The 20,332-nt window shown below is 38.2% G+C and overlaps 1 protein-coding gene across 1 annotated transcript in view; it reads left to right on the forward strand.

The window, feature by feature from the left end:
• The first annotated feature begins 7,861 nt into the window (after positions 1-7,861).
• The window catches only part of LOC120528781, a 42,302-nt gene continuing 29,831 nt past the window's right edge, over positions 7,862-20,332 (forward strand). Inside the window, exon 1 of the mRNA XM_039752915.1 lies at positions 7,862-8,006. Coding sequence (XP_039608849.1) covers positions 7,869-8,006 — 138 coding nt within the window. The 5' untranslated portion in view covers positions 7,862-7,868. The remainder of the gene's footprint in view (positions 8,007-20,332) is intronic.

Raw genomic sequence — 20,332 nt, forward strand, 5'->3', positions numbered from 1 at the left:
GACAACGGGACGGGCGCGACGCTGGAATCTCCAGCCGGAGAGGTATGGCGGAGACGGTGAGTACAGCCGACTCCGTAAAGCATATGGGAGGGGCTGCTGAAAAAGGCTGTGATGACAATGATCAGTTCCGAGTAAGCAGCCCTCCGACAGGTGGTGCGGCGCCGCGGACTGTATCTTGTGGCAGGGGAGTCGAGAGGACGCGGAATGGACACGGGCTGCTAAGTGCCCCGGGTCCTAGCGCCCTCCGCCCCGAAGTCGGCTGCGGGCTTGCGCCGCACCATAGGGACGCAGACGGGACAGAGCGCCTTTTATTCCATAAGGAGTCTCAAACCGTCATGGCGTCCCAGAGTGAAGGGAGGAATAAGGGGCTGGGTGCCGATTCCTCCGATATGTTACGGACGCAGACGGGAAAGGGGCTCGAGTTGATTAATACGGAGCCGCATATCGTCAAGGCGTCCGAAAGTAAAGGGAGGATTAAGAGGCTGGGTGCCGATTCCTCCAATAAGGTGGGACGCGTTGCTGGGTGCACGCGTGCGGCTGGCTGCCCTCTGGGAGAGCAGAGGGAATCCCTGAGGCCGGGCGGAGAGAGCTGGCGGTGCCGGCATTCCATCATCGAGAGGGACACGGAAGCCGCGGAGAGGGTGCCGATCAGGCAAGTGCCGGGGTGCCGGTTGGAGGGGGGAACGCTGCCCGTGCGTGGCACGAGCTGGGTGCTTTGGCAGCGGTTCTGCCCCTGTGTTCTCTTTTGTAGGGACGGACCCCGGGCGAGTTGAAGGAGCCCCTTCGTGGCGGAACAGCCCTCTGATGTCGGGCCGTCTGCAGAAGGATCTCTCTGTCGGTGCGCAGGTGCGCTCGCAGCTGGAGGAGCCAACGGGGGAACGAGTGGCTCAGAACAAAGGGGCGTGGAGGTCCCGGAGGGGGTGCCTACCGAGGAGGCCCCGGGGTGCCGGTAAAAGGGGGGAGCACAACCTGTGCGAGGCACAGGGATGCACCATGGGTTGGTGTCGGATTGTGTCTCCGCCCCTGTCCCTGCTAGGAGTGCGGGGCCGGACCCCGGCTATCCTCGAGTGGGACCCGTTTCGGAGCTCTGCTGCCCTCGCGGGACGGGTCGCTCTTACCCACGAGTGGTCTTCGCTGGCTGTGGGCACTGTCAGGGATGCCAGGGGCTATGACCCGGCCGGGACGCCAGGAGGGACCGGAAGAGGGTCAGAGCCCGGCCTGGATCACGTGGGGTGCGCCTTCCGGGTTGTTTTGGGAGCCACGGGTCAAGGGCTTGGAAGCTCTTCCCTGTAGGGGCCCGTGGCCACCGCCAGGAGGCGCCCCAATGCCTTGGGGATTTGTTTCCCCAGCACTCCTGCCACACCAGGAAGTGCTGGGGGGAAGACTTGAGACGGTGCCCGGGGAGCAGCCGGGAGGACAGCCGACACTTCCGCCACGCTGGGGCGTGGCCAGAAGATTGCCGGGAACACCTGGGGCTCATCCGGGTCCTTCATAAAGGGGCCGTCTCCGTCATTCAGTGCTGGAGTCGGGTGGAAGGAGGGACGAAGCAGTGGAGAGTGGAGGCGGCCCGAAGAAAGGCATTGTGGCCAGGACATTGGGAGTTTGGGGTTTGTGCACGTGACTGGGTCTTTGTGACCATTGTTTGGGGTCTTGGTGACCGATATATTGTAAATAGTTTGTAAATAAACGTGTGGTGGTGTCATAACAACATGTCCGCCTGTCTGTGCCCGGGTACCGTTCACATCGTATATATACAGTATATATATATATATATGACAGCAACACTCATGACAATGTCAATCATGTTACGTTATTATTAAAATGTTTCCTTTTCTTTTTCATAACTTCTTTAACACACTACATCTCCGCTGTGAAGTGCGGGTATTTTGCTATATATATATATATGAATGACCTCCAAAGAGCGTGGAGACTTTTGATCATGTGAACGTGTCTGCAAAAAGTGGCGTCTCCTGCCCTGCAAAAGTCAAGCAGCCGGCGCGCACAAATAGCTGTGCCAGCCTTTGAGACGCTGATTGCGCTCTGCCTTAAGTCAAAGTGAGCACTTTTCATTTTTTTCATCCTCCCCCTGAGCTATAGCCCAGACAAGTGCAAACACAGGACCCCTTTTCTACACCGCGGAAAACTAATATTAAGGCGCTTCACACTTTCTTTTGCACATATACGATTATGAGGTCGTCAGCTCAGATTATGAAGACACGCACAGGAGTGGAGGACCAATAGTGCCATCACAGCCGATTAATGGCAGGGACGTCTCACCAGTCTACACAAGACCCACCGCGACTGTCCCCAAAAGGCGCTCATGTCGTCAGCGAAGACATCTCTCTACACTATATAAAAGAAAAAGGCAACTTTCCTTTCTTTACACCTTTTTTCCTTTTATCTCAAACCAAAGCCTTTCTCTCTTAACACTGCAGAGGACACAAAACTAATTTTCTTTAATTGCTGGTAATGCCAGTAAGGCACATTACAAGAGGCAGAAATTTGGACGTTCACATAGAAAATGTAATTTCTATATCACAGCCATCGTGTAGCGCCTTTCAAAAGGGATCTACTACTGAGAGATGATCCATATACATTTTAGCTGCTGTTAGTACTACTTACCTGTTCTGTTACACCATCTTTAAAATGTACTTTACCCACAACCACTCCAGTAGTGCTCAATGTACCATTACTTCTTAAAACGTTAATGTTTTACTGTTTAATAACTTATAGACTACATTTTATTATTTTTCCCTTGCACTCTGTGACCAAAGCTATACACACACATATACACACATACATATATATACACATATATATATACATGTTTGTATGTATGTGTATCTATACTAATAAAAGGCAAAGCCCTCACTCACTCACTCACTCACTCACTCACTCACTCACTCACTCACTCACTCACTCACTCACTCACTCACTGACTCATCACTAATTCTCCAACTTCCCGTGTGGGTGGAAGGCTGAAATTTGGCAGGTTGATTCCTTACAGCTTCCTTACAAAAGTTGGACAGGTTTTATATCGAAATTCTACGCGTAATGGTCATAACTGGAAGCAGTTTTTCTCCATTTACTGTAATGGAGATGAGCTTCAACGCCGTGGGGCGGAGTTTCGTGTGACATCATCACGCCTCCCACGTAATCACGCAGTACATAGAAAACCAGGAAGACCTCAAAAAAGCGCTCAAGAAAACATGCATTATATAATTGAGAAGGCAGCGAAACAATAAGAAGCGAGTTCTGCTACTTCGGAAACAAAGCACGATGTAAACCTACACTTTAAATTAAGTTCATAGACAGGCTGCCGCTGGCGTTTGTAATTTAGTGCCTGCCCATATAAGGCCATCCGTCAGCGGCAATCCAATAGCAAACTGCCACGGGTAAATATTCACGGGTGAAGGACTGTGCTTATGGAGAGGAAGATGAGATGGTCAGGGTGGTGTTTGACACAAACTCAGCGAAACTGCCAGAGAAAGTTTTAAGTGCCAGGACTAAGGTAACATTAAATAAAGCTATGGACATAGCACGAGATGGCACCAGCACAGCTGGGAACCTTCGATGCAAGTACACCGAGTGGCTCACGTGAACTGATGCAGTGCACAGATAAAAGCAACAGTTCCAAAGAGCTGAACAAAACCGAATTACACAATTGAAAAGGCAGCAAAAATATGAAGCGTCTGATAAGCATATTCATAAATGCAGCTACTGTGGAAACAAAGCACACGGTGGAAAAGTCAATGTCCCGCTAAAGGAAGACAGCGTGAAAAAAAAAACCCGTGCATGCAGTTTGTCACATCACAGATAAAAAGGAAGACGAGCTGTTTATTGATGCAGTAAGGAACTAATCGATGAATGAAACCTCTTATCTTTACAACGATTGACAAACACGGAATGTAACTTGAACACATCATACAAATACGAGCCTGATTGAAAGAAATAATGATAATCAAATCCTTGATGACAGCAACATTCAATAACACTCACAAAACAATTACTGTATATTGACAATCATGTTACGTTATTTTTAAAATGTTCCCTTTTCTTTTCATAACTTCTACTTCTCCACTGCGATACGGGTATATATATAAATGTATATCTATAGCCCGATCTACAATACATACTTTAGCATAGACAAGCGGTGGCGCAATTGTAGAGTCTTACCTCTAACGCCGACATTGAGGTTCGATTCGAGAGGGATGTACTGACTATGTATGCGCTACCGATTCATTTTACCTTCATCTCCTTGGTTTGGGACGTATGAAAAATATTAGGTTAACGCAGAATCATGTTACGTTATTTTTAAAATTTTCCCTTTCTTAGCACAAGCACAGTTGAGAAGCTTCGATGCATGTACTCCATAACGCGTTAAAAAATAACGCATTTAATCACACTTTCAATTCCAAGCAAACGGGAACTTTTGTCAATGCATGATTTCCTGGTACATCCATTACACTGATGCACACATCACAGCTACAAAAATGTTAGAGTCGGAATAAAGCGCGTTCCTACGACTGATCATTTCGACTACCGAGTAAGCCTTGATAAAAGCATGGTTTTGTGCACACTGAAAAGCAAGCAAAATTAGATGCATTACAGAAAGCGGACTTTGTGGCTCTTACTGGGGATCATTGGACTTCCGTGACCGTTAGTAATTCTAAATACATCTAATTACAAAATGTTCAATGATCACACTGTTTTAGCCTAATGTACAAAATAATTTTGGCTAATGTTACTCAGAGTTTAAAGAGTAAGCTGGTCAAATTACCTTTTATGTTTCTGACTTATTTTTTAAGAAGAAAACTGCACTTTATGGTGAAATTTTGGTTATTATTATTTAAAGACAATACTATTCTGAAAATGTACTTAAAGTACTTAAACTACCACTTTATTTTTAAGTCTGCCCAATTTTAACCAGGGATGATATTTTTGTTTCTGTTTTGAATTCAAATGCAGTTTAAAAGCTTTTTTCAGAAATTAAAACAGCTTCAGTTTACAATATTCATGTCCATGTCTATTATTTGATTCTGTAAGCCCACTAAAACCGTTTTAAATAAAAAAAAACATTTGCGATTTGGGGCAAATTTACGTGTCGATTACATACGATTAATCAAGATTAATTCTTACACAGCCTCTAATTAATTGGATTAATTTTTTAATCGAGTCCCACCTAATATATATATATAGATATATATATGTAGATTTGTATATATATGTGTATATACAGTATATATGTAGATATGTATATGTTGTATATACAGTATGTATATATGTGTGTGTGTATATATACAGTATGTGTATATATATGTATGTGTGTATATGTATATATATATAACTGTATATATGTGTATAGATGTGTATATATATATATATATATATATGTTTATATGTATATATATGTTTATATATGTCTCTGTGTGTGTGTGTATATATATATATATATATATATATATATATATATATATATAAATATATATATATATATATATGCCAGCAACACTCATGACAATTACAAAACAATTACATTGTCAATCATGTTACGTTATTATTAAAATGTTTCCTTTTCTTTTTACTTCTGCTGCCAATCGCAGCTATTTTATATATATATATAAATAGATAGATATGACAACAACACTCATATCAATGACAAAACAATTACATTAACAATCATCTTACGTTATTTTTAAAATGTTTGCTTTTCTTTTCATAACTTCTTTAACACACTACTTCTCCGCTGCGAAGCGCGGGTATTCTGCTAGTATATATATATATATACACACATACATACATACATACACACACACATATATATAATTTGTGTGTGTGTATGTATGTATGTGTGTGTATATATGATGTAGATAGGTGTATATATATATATATATATATATGTATATATGTATGTATATATGTATATATATATATATGTATATATATATATGTATATATATATATATATATATATATATATATGTATGTAGACTCAAACCGATTATGACAGCAGCAATCCAAGCTGTGAGAAAACAGTAAAAACGAGGCGTGTCAGACGTTGTGGTACATTTTCTGATGCAGCTAGAAGAAAACAACTTCGTGACCCTACCGCCAAATACACAAAACAATTACTTTGACAATCGTGTTAAGTTATTTTTAAAATGTTTTCTTTTCTTTTTCATAACTTCTTTAACACACGACTTTGCTGCGAAGCACGGGTATTTTGCTATACATATATATGTATATATATATATATATGACAGCAACACTCATAACAGTGACAAAACAATTACATTGACAATCATGTTACGTTATTTTCAAAATGTTTCCTTTTCTTTTTCTTTCCTTCTTTAACACACTACTTCTCCGCTGCGAAGCGCGGGTATTTTGCTAGTCTTAAATAAATAGCATAAAGGGTTAATACATATCAGAAACCAGATGAGGGTCAAGTGAACAACAAAATATACACTGAAATATAAGAACTGGTTTAGGAAAAATACTAGATGGTCAAGTAAATAATGTCCCAGAAGAAAGGTTGATGTAATATACAAAATGAACCGAAGGATGACTAAAAATAATCAGATGTCCTATAAATGAGAATGGACAAATATTTGCACAGAAATTTCAAGGCTGGTGGCACAATTCAAGTGTATAAGAAGAACCAGAATATAATATAAGACTTTTATTTAAATAAATTGTTTGGGTGTAAACCGATAAACCAACCAGAGTATAATGTATGCATCGATTGACACTGTATATAAATTCAACAGTTTATAAAATGAACCTCTATTCTTTGTTTCTGTGACCATTCAGACCATGCTGTAACTGACTGCTTTTGAAGAATGCTTCCTCCAAGGCATTTTGCTGAGGAGTAATTAAAAGATACAATGAACAGCTTTTCTCCTGCCTGATTACTGAATTGTCCTGTTAGAGGAATATTTCTTTCTTTAATAAGATGTTAAATTTCGACCACATACATTAACATAAATTAAATGTGATGTATACTTAATAAATAACCAATAAACTAATATTTAAATCATGACACACAAGAGGACTAAACACATTGCAAATAAAAAATGTATAAAATTATTGATAAACAACAAAAATATTAAAGAAATATGTCCTAGAACCAGGGACAAAGCACTTGCTAAACCATAACAAAAATTCACTCAAAAAAAACATATTTTGATACGATTTTAGTGGACTTCTTCAGAGCTACTAATGCCAGCCTTCCTTCTTTTAGCTTAAATTGCAAATTCTTTGCCCTATTTATCATTGAAACTCTGTTGCTGATAGTTTTATGGTATACAAAAAGATCAGTGAGTCACATACTAATACATTATAACAATAATGTATTTTAAAATACATATTTTTACCACAAAAGAAAAATAAGGGAAAAAGCATGCCACTTTTCTTCCTCTGTATAATACACATACATCCCAGTGTTTTCTATAATTTGTCCAGATGATTGGGATGGAATAAACTTTGTCTTCTGACTACACCACAATGGAATAAAAAGGTTCAAAAAAGGAAAGGACAGATTTCTAAACTGATATTTCCATGTAAATCCTCTTATTCATAATCCAACATTAAAACATCTTATAGTGACTTGTGTGGATAGAAGAAACTGGCTTTTTATTTCTTTTACTTCAAGAAAAATCTGTTTCTGTTTATCTAGAATAATAAAACAATTGCCATATTTGTAAACTATTAAATTGCATCTAAAAGGTTATAGGAAATAGTTAAACTACTATGCATTTCCTTGTTTTCCTGTTTGGCAATACAGTGCTTCCAGCATGTAAAATGCAATATGCTGAGTGAAGTTTGATGTCAATGTCTCTTTAACGACTGAAAGGAAAGGCTTTGAAATGCTGGGTCTGTTCTGGGCTCCTCCTCACTTTTGTTGCTGTCTTTTTTTGTTAGAGCAAAGTTCTACAACCAAAGATCACTGCACATTAGGAAATCAAATCCCCCTAGGAAGTCAATCGTGTAGAGAGCAGCTGGAGGTGAGTAAAGCCAGGAAATATACACTTTTATTTGGTACAATACATTGTTTTGTTACTACTGTATACAAATAAAAGTGCACCAAAAAAGTCTAGAGAATCTTGTTGTGTTTGCTTACTGTTTCATGTCTCTGTGGGACAGATCACTAAATGCTAACATTTGTTTCGTGTACAAATATGATATTCTGCATATTTTCTGCTCTATTTGCTGTGATTTCGCATAAATGTATATTTTGCTCTGTCATATATTGTAAAATAAATCAATACTAAAAGCTGTGAAATCAGTTTTTTGTTTGAAAATACTGTATGCTGTAGCACACTTAGTGGGTAACCTCACTGTGTTAACTTTGGAGCCTAGTAAGCCTAGTTTAGGAGTACTTTTACATTTTGTGTTAAAATAGAAAACACGCAGCCATCTCATGAAAAAGTTATACAGTATATATAACATTTGCTTCCTATTTAATTTCCTGTTTATGTGGAGAGAGCAAGATTTTTAAGATAGGAACTCCCTATTCACAGTTGAAAATGTTCCAGTTATCAGACAATGCTAAAGACCCAAGAGAAAATATTAGTTCACTGTTGGCTGTGCAATGAATGTTACTTTCAGCACAGTTACATAAATACAGTTAATTGAAAATAGCAGCTTTCCAGATGTATGTAGCTGTATATTTGATGTAGGTTAATACTTTTGAGTGGAATAAATAAAACACAGAAATGTACACTATACATATGAACAATAATTAATAATAATAATAATAATATTTTATTTATATGGTGCCTTTCCCATGCTAATTAGTCCACTTGGCTGGAATAAAACCAGATGCAACAAGCATGTTAAAATTCCAAACTTCTCCACCATTACATTAAAACATTTTTACTTGATTATCCTGAATATTAAATGACATTGCATTACTTGTAAAAGCATTCCAAAGTTACAAAAATTATATATAGTATTGCACTTTTAAAAAAGAAAGGTGTCTTAAAGGGCTTCACATGTTGAAAATGTTACAAGCTATTACAAGTTTTCACAATGGTAAAGAATATGGAATAACTGACATGTTCACACTCATTATGTTTAATAATCATCCTCTTTAATAAAAGCCCTGTGTGCGTCCAGGTGTCCGTGTGTGTGTGTGTCTTCTGCTGAAGTGCGCATGCGCGGGGCCACAACACACATCGCACCGTGCCCCACCCATGCGCACAGCACCTTGGTCGCACACACACACTCGAAGCTGGGCAAACAGTGAATGGCCTATCCGCGGCAGCGCATAATAAGCAAATAAAGCACACACACTGGAAGCTGGGCACACAGTGAATGGCCTATCCGCAGCAGCGCATAATAAGCAAATAACAACCAACAACAACATTTATTTATATAGCACATTTTCATACAAGCAGTAGCTCAAAGTGCTTTACATAATAAAGAATAGAAAAATAAAAGACACAATAAGAAAACAAAATAAATCAACATTAATTAACATCGAATAAGAGTAAGGTCCAATGGCCAGGGGTGACAGAAAAAACAAAAAAAAAACTCCAGACGGCTGGAGAAAAAAATAAAATCTGTAGGGATTCCAGACCATGAGACCGCCCAGTCCCCTCTGGGCATTCTACCTAACATAAATGAAACAGTCCTCTTTGGATTTAGGATTCTCACGGAAGGGCTTGATGATGATGGTCATGTAGACTTCTGCCTTTTAATCCATCCATCATTGTTGGAGCATCATGAAGCTTTGAGTAGGTGGTGTTGCGCCACCACCACAAAGAAACCGGAACAAGAAACAGAAAAGAGAGTAGGGGTCAGTACGGATTTTAGAGCCACCATGAGTAGTTATTATGAGGAAATTGAACATACAGAGTATCAGGATTAAGTTAAAATTAAGTTAAATTGAAGTTATAAAAAGGCCATGTTAAAGTAATGTGTTTTCAGCAGTGTTTTAAAGTGCTCCACTGTATTAGCCTGGCGAATTCCTATTGGCAGGCTATTCCAGATTTTAGGTGCATAGCAGCAGAAGGCCGCCTCACCACTTCTTTTAAGTTTTGTTCTTGGAATTCTAAGGAGACACTCATTTGAGGGATCTGAGGTTACGATTTGGAATATAAGGTGTCAGACATTCCGATATATAAGATGGGGCGAGATTATTTAAGGCTTTATAAACCATAAGCAGAATTTTAAAGTCAATCCTGAATGACACAGGTAACCAGTGTAGTGACATTAAAACTGGAGAGATGTGCTCGGATTTTCTTTTCCTAGTTAGGATTCTAGCAGCTGCATTCTGCACTCCTTGCAAGTGATTTATGTCTTTTTTGGGTAGTCCTGAGAGGAGTGCGTTACAGTAATCTAGTCGACTGAAAACAAATGCGTGAACTAAATAAAGAACACACACTGGAAGCTGGGTACATAGTGAATGGCCTTGCCGCGGCAGTGCATAATAAACAAATAAAAGACATCATTGCTGGGGAAATTGCTGATTAGGTAGTCGCGGCCGTGCACATAAAATCCGTTGCTGGGGAGACGCCACACATACAATAATCAGCTACACGCCAGCACAGATTAAAATACTTGCTGGGGAGACGACACAGTCACAATTATCAACTGCACGCCACACATTACATCAGTTGCTGGGGACACTCTGCTGATTGACCACTGTTGTGACAGAAAATTAAAGTCATTACGGACAACAAAGCCAGTATTACTGTGAGAGAAATTTAAAGGCACACAATACACTGGCGCATATTACAGCCACATACAAGCCAGTATTACTGTAAGAGAAAATATTACGGACGTATCTACTAACAACATGCCACCCAAAAAAGGACACGTCAAGTTGGACAAAAAACACAGACAATCAAATCCTACAGTGGTGTGAAAAATTATTTGCCCCCTTCTTGATTTCTTATTCTTTTGCATGTTTGTCACACAAAATGTTTCTGATCATCAAATACATTTAACCATTAGTCAAATATAACACAAGTAAACACAAAATGCATTTTTTAAATGATGGTTTTTATTATTTAGGGAGGAAAAAATCCAAACCTACATGGCCCTGTGTGAAAAAGTAATTGCCCCCTGAACCTAATAACTGGTTGGGCCACCCTTAGCAGCAATAACTGCAATCAAGCGTTTGCGATAACTTGCAATGAGTCTTTTACAGCACTCTGGAGGAATTTTGGCCCACTCGTCTTTGCAGAATTGTTGTAATTTAGCTTTATTTGAGGGTTTTATAGCATGAACCGCCTTTTTAAGGTCATGCCATAGCATCTCAATTGGATTCAGGTCAGGACTTTGACTAGGCCACTCCAAAGTCTTCATTTTGTTTTTCTTCAGCCATTCAGAGGTGGATTTGCTGGTGTGTTTTGGGTCATTGTGCTGTTGCAGCACCCAAGATCGCTTCAGCTTGAGTTGACGAACAGATGGCCGGACATTCTCTTTCAGGATTTTTTGGTAGACAGTAGAATTCCTGGTTCCATCTATCACAGCAAGCCTTCCAGGTCCTGAAGCAGCAAAACAACCCCAGACCATCACACTACCACCACCATATTTTACTGTTGGTATGATGTTCTTTTCTGAAATGCTGTGTTCCTTTTACGCCAGATGTAACGGGACATTTGCCTTCCAATAAGTTCAACTTTTGTCTCATCAGTCCACAAGGTATTTTCCCAAAAGCCTTGGCAATCGTTGAGATGTTTCTTAGCAAAATTGAGACGAGCTCTAATGTTCTTTTTGCTTAACAGTGGTTTGCGTTTTGGAAATCTGCCATGCAGGCCGTTTTTGCCCAGTCTCTTTCTTATGGTGGAGTCGTGAACACTGACCTTAATTGAGGCAAGTGAGGCCTGCAGTTCTTTAGACGTTGTCCTGGGGTCTTTTGTGACCTCTCAGATGAGTCGCCTCTGCGCCTTGGGGTAATTTTGGTCGGCCGGCCACTCCTGGGAAGATTCACCACTGTTCCATGTTTTTGCCATTTGTGGATAATGGCTCTCACTGTGGTTCGCTGGAGTCCCAAAGCTTTAGAAATGGCTTTATAACCTTTACCAGACTGATAGATCTCAATTACTTCTGTTCTCATTTGTTCCTGAATTTCTTTGGATCTTGGCATGATGTCTAGCTTTTGAAGTGCGTTTGGTTTACTTCTCTGTGTCAGGCAGCTCCTATTTAAGTGATTTCTTGATTGAAACGGGTGTGGCAGTAATCCGGCCTGTGGGTGGCTACGGAAATTGAACTCAGGTGTGACGCACCCCAGTTAGGTTATTTTTTAACAGGGGGGCAATTACTTTTTCACACAGGGCCATGTAGGTTTGGATTTTTTTTCTCCCTAAATAATAAAAACCATCATTTAAAAACTGCATTTTGTGTTTACTTGTGTTATATTTGACTAATGGTTAAATGTGTTTGATTATCAGAAACATTTTGTGAGACAAACATGCAAAAGAATAAGAAATCAGGAAGGGGGCAAATAGTTTTTCACACCACTGTATATAAGTAACATCTCCTGGAAGAACGGTCAGCTCAACAAGTAAACATCAACAAAAGAAAGGCTGAAAGACAAAAAAAAAAAATACAAATAGATCGATTGAAGAAAAAAAAAATGAGCGTCAGAAAAACGCTAAAAGAGAGAGACTCAGATGAGCAATCCTTACAAAAAGTTGGCATTTACTTGCCAGAACCAGTATTCAGCCACGGTCAGTTATATGTTGCATTATCAAGAGTTAGAAGTTTTCCAGATGTTGTTGTCAAGGTTGTAGATGGTCCTGAACAAGGCAAACTCTTTCCAAACTCAGACAGAATATTTACAAGAAATGTTGTCTATAATAAAATTTAACAGAAAAATTTCATGAGGTAAAAAAATAGAACATTTTTCCTAAATATCTTGTTCAGATTTTGTGTATTACAGATTGTTACAAAAGTTTACACTAAGGCAATATTAATTATACTGTATTATTATATACGTTTCTATTTTATTTTTATTATTATTTTACTTTAGGCTTCTTGCAAAAATATTTTTGACAAAAAAAAAAAAAAATTAAGACAAGAAACAGAATGAGGTCAGGGTTCCTTGCCATTTAATATAGACTGTTCCTACTAATGTTTATGCACTACTGTTCTAGTGCCCGTTATTGCAACGGGCTTAATGTCTAGTAATGTAATAATCCATCAATGCATTCCTTAATGTTTCTAACCCACTTATCCAGGGCAGGGTAGTGGCCAGCTGGAGCCTATCTCAGAAATCATCAGGTGCCAAGCAGGAACAATGACCTGGACAGAGCACCAGTACATCACTGGGAAAACACACACACACACACACACACTCACTCAGATGCCAGTTTAGAAACAGCAATCCACCGAACCTGCATGTCTTGGGATTGTGGAAAGAAAACCACAAGAACATGGAAGAACATTCAGACACCACTCCAAGTGAACCAGGGACACACATCCTGGTCTCCTTCCTACAAAGCAGCAACAATACCACTTGCACCACTGTGCCAAACATAATATAATACCATAAAGCTAAATTTTTCACAAAAAAATGAAAATTATATATTTTACATGATATATTTGAATTACTCAGTGTTTGTCAAGCTGTTAGTAATTAATCATAGAATTTTTATTATATCACTTGCGGAAATCTTATAATTTACACCTGTGACATATTACTTTTTGAGTTTTGATTTTCATAGGATGAGAAATGAAAATTACAATCAACATTTCAAAGTTTTTTCTTCAAGTTTTAAAAATGTGAAGAACTTTGAAACATCTGGTTTGAAAAAGTTTATTACAAATACCCGGTATTAACAATATTTGGCAAGATATTATGTTCACTTTTTGTAATCTTTGTGTGTTGATAATTGTAGAGGGTTAAAATCTGCCCTGGGAGGACTAATACTTTGTCCAGGGTTGCTTTCTGCCTTGTGTCTGATGCTTTTGAGATTTTTGGTTACTGCAACTTTATAATGGATTCAGATTTGAAAGTAGAAGTATGAGTAACAATTGCCTTTCCTTTCAGTCTGCATATTCATATATTTATAAATCACGGGGAACACCTTCTTTTTGTTAAAACTTCACTCCAAAAGTGTTTCTTTTACACAGAGATGCATGTCACGCAAGATACAATGTTTGCCTTATGAAAATATTTTTTTCAAATTTTAGAGGAAATAATTTAAGTATTTTGGCAATCTAAATTGTTTAAAAGACTCTCATTTTCTTAAATTTAAAGCAACATGCCTACTGTTGGATTAATGTAGATATTGTCATGTGCATGTCTGTTACTATTTCTCAGATAGACAAGTCAGGCACTATTTTAGATAGATAGATAGATAGATAGATAGATAGATAGATAGATAGATAGATAGATAGATAGATAGATAGATAGATAGATAGATAGATAGATAGATAGATAGATAGATAGATAGATAGATAGATAGATAGATAGATAGATAGATAGATAGATAGATAGATAGATAGATAGATAGATAGATAGATAGATAGATAGATAGATAGTGTCTCCGGGGGAAACACAGAAGTTCTTTTAATAAATAAATGCATATGTTAACAAAAAAAAAGCAGAGGAGCATGGATATTTCTCAAAAATGAGACCACCCATGGGTATACTATATAAGGTTAAACATTTAAAATTTTTTAAATTTAAAACCCCATTATGCCAATTACAACACTATGATACTTTCCAATCATTTCTTTTTTGAAAACAGTGATCTGTAGGGCTTTCCAGAATGGACATCTACTATTTGCTGTTTCTAAAAGACTATGTGTAACGTATTTACCAAATAAATTGAACAGGCTATTTCACAAATCTTTATATGGTTTCTACCCTTCACGTTTTATATACTGAAAATGTGGGCATGACAATACAAATGGGGACAATCCCAAAATTCCTCATTTTTAAAAACAACAGACACTTACTGATCTATGCAGACAACTGTAATGATAAGATGCACTACTATGGAACTTGACAGCAAGCACAATCTCAAAGTATACTAAAGCTCAATATTGTAATAAGATGAATCCAGACAAAGACTGTTAAAGGAAAATGTATGTTGCTTGCCCCATGTAGTTTGTAGTGATGGCTGAGAAAAAAAAATGATCTAATTGTTTTAATTCTAAATGGAGAGAAAAAAAGCTTATGATATAACAGAAGCCAATAGTGACCAACTCTGTACAATGGTAAAGAGATGAAAATGTCCATGGATATGTCAGTTATCCAGTCATATGCTCAAAATGTGCAAAATGCATGCATTTTTACAAAAAATATTGATAAATACACATCATAAACAGGATACCTAAAGCCTCATGGGAATGACTTTTTCAATTGAACACAGAACTCTTGATCAACACATAAGGGGGGGTCTTCAATTCTAAAACTCAATTCCTAGAGGCTTTAGGTGTCCTGTTTATGATGTGCGCTGATAATTACAGAAGTATCTGTTTGAGCTCAGTCGGGTTGGATCTACTGATTGAACTGAGAGAATTTCATTCAGCATACACCTGCCCAAAGAATAATGCCACAGCAATGCTCAGTATTCAAAGGGTGATAATTCCGTGCTTCAATTGCTCAAAATATATCCCACATTGCCTCTTTAAACAGCAACTAATGAATAAAGTTTTTTTCCGAACTAAATTCAGTTAAATTCAAACTCAGAAATCTATGTGGACAAGAATGACTCTCTAACCATCTTATTGAACTGATGGAGAAAGAGATCACTATGTCAAAGATAAAGCCATTGTTAGTTACTGTATGACATCATGGGATCCAAGAAGATTTTACTATAGAACCTACAAAGCAAAACAGTATAATTACTTTTGTTTCTTACTAAGAGAGCTTAATACATCTAGTATAAACTACTGTACATTAAATCATTTACATTGTACTGTAGGGCACTTGAATAAATCCTGTCTCATATGATGTCCCTTCTCTGTTTCTGAGCTAAAAGGTCTGTACATGTCATCATGGTTTGTTGTGAGACACACCAAAACAGAATTTTGAATATTACTTCCATTAACTAGTCCATCCATCCGTTATCCAACCCGCTATATCTTAACTACAGGGTTACGGGGGTCTGCTGGAGCCAATCCCAGCCAGCACAGGGCACAAGGCAGGAAACAAACCCCAGGCAGGGCGCCAGCCCACCGCAGGGCACGCACACACACTAGGGACAATTTAGAAACGGCAATGCACCTAAGCTTCATGTCTTTGGACTGTGGGAGGAAACTGGAGCACCCGGAGGAAACCCACACAGACACAGAGAGAACATGCAAACTCCATGCAGGGAGGACCCAGGAAGTGAACCTGGGTCTCCTAACTGCGAGGCAGCAGCACTACTACTACTCTCTAATATACCAGGATTAAACAAAATGAGAATATTGTTTATTAGTTCAGGTTTATAAAATAAATATATACTTCTCCAAGTGAAATGCAATGATGATTCATTGGATAAAGTACTTAAATTTGTATCATGGGGTGCTCTTAGCCATAACATGAAATTAGTTCCGGGAAGCAGAGTTCCCCCTAAAGAGGAATGTCAGGGTAAAGGAGTTCTGTCTCATACTAAGCTTTGTACACCGAGGACTGCAATTGCTGCAGATTTTATTATAATCTATCTCATCACAAAGGCTGATTCTTAACTGTAATTGCACTCAGTTGATAGTGTGATGTCTACTTTTTATACTGTCAATTACAAAATTCTACCCTCCATGAGTAGCATCCAACGTATATCTGCTTTAGCTGACAGGGAAGGGTTAGTCAGTCTTTACAAAAGCAGGTCTAAAGTATTGCAAGTCGCTCAAGGAGTACTGTATGGACCATTCCATTTTTTATGTTTGCCTCATGCAACCCACAGAAAATTCTAGGATTTCCATGGCTCAGTAAACATAGTTCTCTTATCAATTTTGATAAATGATGGGTGATTGTTTGGTGTCATTAATGCTTACTGAATTGCCTACAATTGTCCAATTAGCAAACTATCCATTTCACTTTCAGTCTTCCAAACAACTACCAAGAATTTCCCTTGCTTTTCCTCCGTATTGCCCACCATGATTACACAATATTTTTCATTTGGGGTCTCTTACTTAAGGGTCGAGTCTATCCTTTATGTACTGAAACTGAAGTAATGGATGAATATATCAAAGACAGTCTTGCTAATGGATTTGTCCTTTCACCTAATAGTCCTGTAAGACTGGGCTTCTTTTTTTCAAAAATGGCAATTGTCTATGTCCTTGAACTTAATTATCAGAAATGTATTACAAATACAACTAAAATAACCACCCTGTCCCTTGATAGGTCTTTTCTTGACCAAATCTCTGGATCAACCATTGTCACCTTGATCTTTGTAGTGCATATAATATCATCCATCCACATCAAGGAAGGCAACAAGTAAAAACCTGCCTTTAACACTGTGTCAGGCAATTCTGAATATTTAGTTTGCCATGTGGATCAGCTAATGCCTTTGATGTCAATTATGTCCATTATGATTTATTCAGTCACTCTGTACTAGTGTACATCAATGATATATTAATTTTTTCTCAAGATTTGGATTCTCATGTTGTTCATGTAAAGAAAGTTCTTTCTAGGCTCAGATCAAATAATGTATTTGCAAAACTTGATAAATGCGAATTTCAGCAGACTGTGGTGTTGTTCTTAAGTTATCATGCAAGTTCTGCTAGTTTTCAAATGGACCCAGATAAGGCATTTGTTATCAAAGACTGAAAACTACCTGATCGTTTCAAACAAGTACAGGAGTTTGCAGATTTTCCTAATTATTATAGATATAACATCAAAAAATTGCTGCTATCACAAATCTTACATTGAAGAGCAGTAATAAATTTGACGTTTCCCTGGATTCTCAGGCATGTTGATAGAAGAATGTGCATCTACTTATGCTAGGATTGTGGGGATTTGCGTGCGGTGGAGTGATGTCTTGTTGCAGAATTTTCCCAGTATGGATAAATTATATTTGTCTGACTATTCTTAGAGACTATCTGTTTCTGAAAAGAATTTGACATAGGTAATACAGAAAAATTTACTTTAGAGAAATGGCATCATTGATTAGAAGGTGAAGTTTCTATAACTTATTGTCTTGGTATCCGTAATGTAAAAGCTGGTGCTCTGTCTGGATGTTTAGGGCAGGTTCATTGGAGTAGTTCTTGTTGAACTCCTTGATTTTCTTCAAGGGGCTATTCAATTTGCCTGGGCTGCTCCTCCACCCCTGACATTCCCAAGTAAAAATTGTTTAACTCTGAGCAGGTTATTGGAAAATGTTTTGGAATGGAGCTATTATTCTCCTTTCGTTGATATTCAAGGGTTTGCAGACCTCTTGAGATTTATAGAGATATTTTGGTGACCAAATAAAGCTAGCAGTTTTGGGGATTTCGTTAAAGTATGTGAAATGTGTAATCAGTCAAAATCTCGTTAGGAGTTGCTATAACCTGCCCTTCAAACCACCCAGTAGTGGGAAGGCATCATGGTGGATTCTACTACTGATTTACCTCTTTTTAAGCATCACACTGTCATCTTAGTTGATTGTTTTTCTAAAAGTGCAAATTGTGCTCTCTTTAAGTCTCTTCCTTTGGTGAAACAGTTGGTTTAAATCTTCATGCTCTGTTATTTTAAATTGTATGGTCTTCCTAAGTCCATCTTGTCAGATTGTTGACTCAAGTTTATTTCCAGATTCTGGAAAGAATTTTGTTCTAAGGTGGGCATCAAGATGATGCTTACTTTTGAGTACCATCTGAAGTGTAATGGATTATGGTTTCAGGATCTCAAGAAGTTCCTAAGAGGTACTATTAGCTCTTTTCAGTCTGATATATTTAATATTTTGCTCTTTGCTGAGTTTTCCCACAACATTCTGCACACTCTTCTTTTAATATGTTGCCATTTGAATGTCAATATGGATTTTTGCCACCCATTTTGTCCAGGAGCTTTTTTTGAAGGCTGGAGTCTCTACTAAATGGCTTGCAGATAAAAAGGAGAAATGTCATTTAACATACAAGGCTGGACATAAAGTGAGGTTCACTAATAGAGACATCTTCATGAAAGTGCCATCCTTTAAGCTTGCTTAACAGTATATTGGACATCAAACAGTACTATTGTAAGACAGAAAGGTCTGATTACCTATTGCATGCTTTCATTTTAGGTAAAATCTTTCATTTTGTGGGCTCACTTTAAATTTTTTCATTGTTGTTGTTTTCCAGTAATTTTGGTGCCACCTCCAACAATTGTGGTTGAGGAACACCATAAGTCTGTAATGTAATAAAATTTACATTCTAGAAGAAGGGGTTCCACAGTAGTCAGCTCCGCTCATTGGCAAGGACACATCCCAGAGGATTGTTCTTATGTACTAGTGTGTGATTTTCATGCCCTGTTTGTTTGTCTTTATTCCATAGACCATTTCCTAACAAATTGGATGGTTGCAATCTTCTAATCTTCAGAGGAGGGTTATGATTAAAGGGTAGATTAGGTTAGATTAAAATACTTCTATAATGGTGACTTTCTACATAACTTCTGACATGAAACTTTGTCTTCCAAAGTTAGCCTGAAATGAAAACACCCTTAGAAATAATTTGCCCCAAATCAGTATACAATACTGAACAAGTGAAAAAAATGGAAAAATGAGAATAGTCATACAAAATATGTCAAATATTTTCACATATATCATATATAGTGTTAAGTGATCAAGTAACCAGAGTAAATTAATTTTGCCCAATGTGGCAGTATAAATTGTTACTGCACCTAATAATGAATACTATATTGCATATTATATATTGTATTATATTAGTATAGTGTACATTACCAATATACTGTAGCTTATTGCACATATTCAGTTAAAATTATCTCAGACTGAGGAGATTCAGAGTTCAGAAAGTTTATGGCAGAAAAAAGCTATTTTTGAATCTATGTGGATTGATCTAAAGCATCTACCTGATGGGAGGAGGTCAAACAAAACATTTCCAGAATAACTATTGTCCTTGATAATGTTTCTTACTCTTCTCACACACAGCCAGTCTTATACAAGAGTTCGAGTGATGGCAGTTCAGTGCTGATGTTGACCTCTGCTGTTTTTAAGACCTTCTTTAGCAGCCTTGGTGCAGCTGGTGCACCAGCCCATCATGCAGTTAGTTAGTCAACCTGCTCTCTATAGTGCATCTATAGAAACTGACCAGCAGCTTCTGGGGGAGGTTAGCTCTGCTTAGCTTCTTCAGAAAACAGAGGCACTGTTGTGCTTTAGCTATTACATTCATGGTATTGTCAGCTCAGATCAAGTGCTTCTGTATTGATTGGTATGGGACTGTGATTAGTCTTCTTAGTGGCCATAAAGCCCAG

This window comes from Polypterus senegalus, chromosome 1 (genome assembly GCF_016835505.1).
Source record: "Polypterus senegalus isolate Bchr_013 chromosome 1, ASM1683550v1, whole genome shotgun sequence".
Classification (NCBI taxonomy): domain Eukaryota; kingdom Metazoa; phylum Chordata; class Cladistia; order Polypteriformes; family Polypteridae; genus Polypterus; species Polypterus senegalus.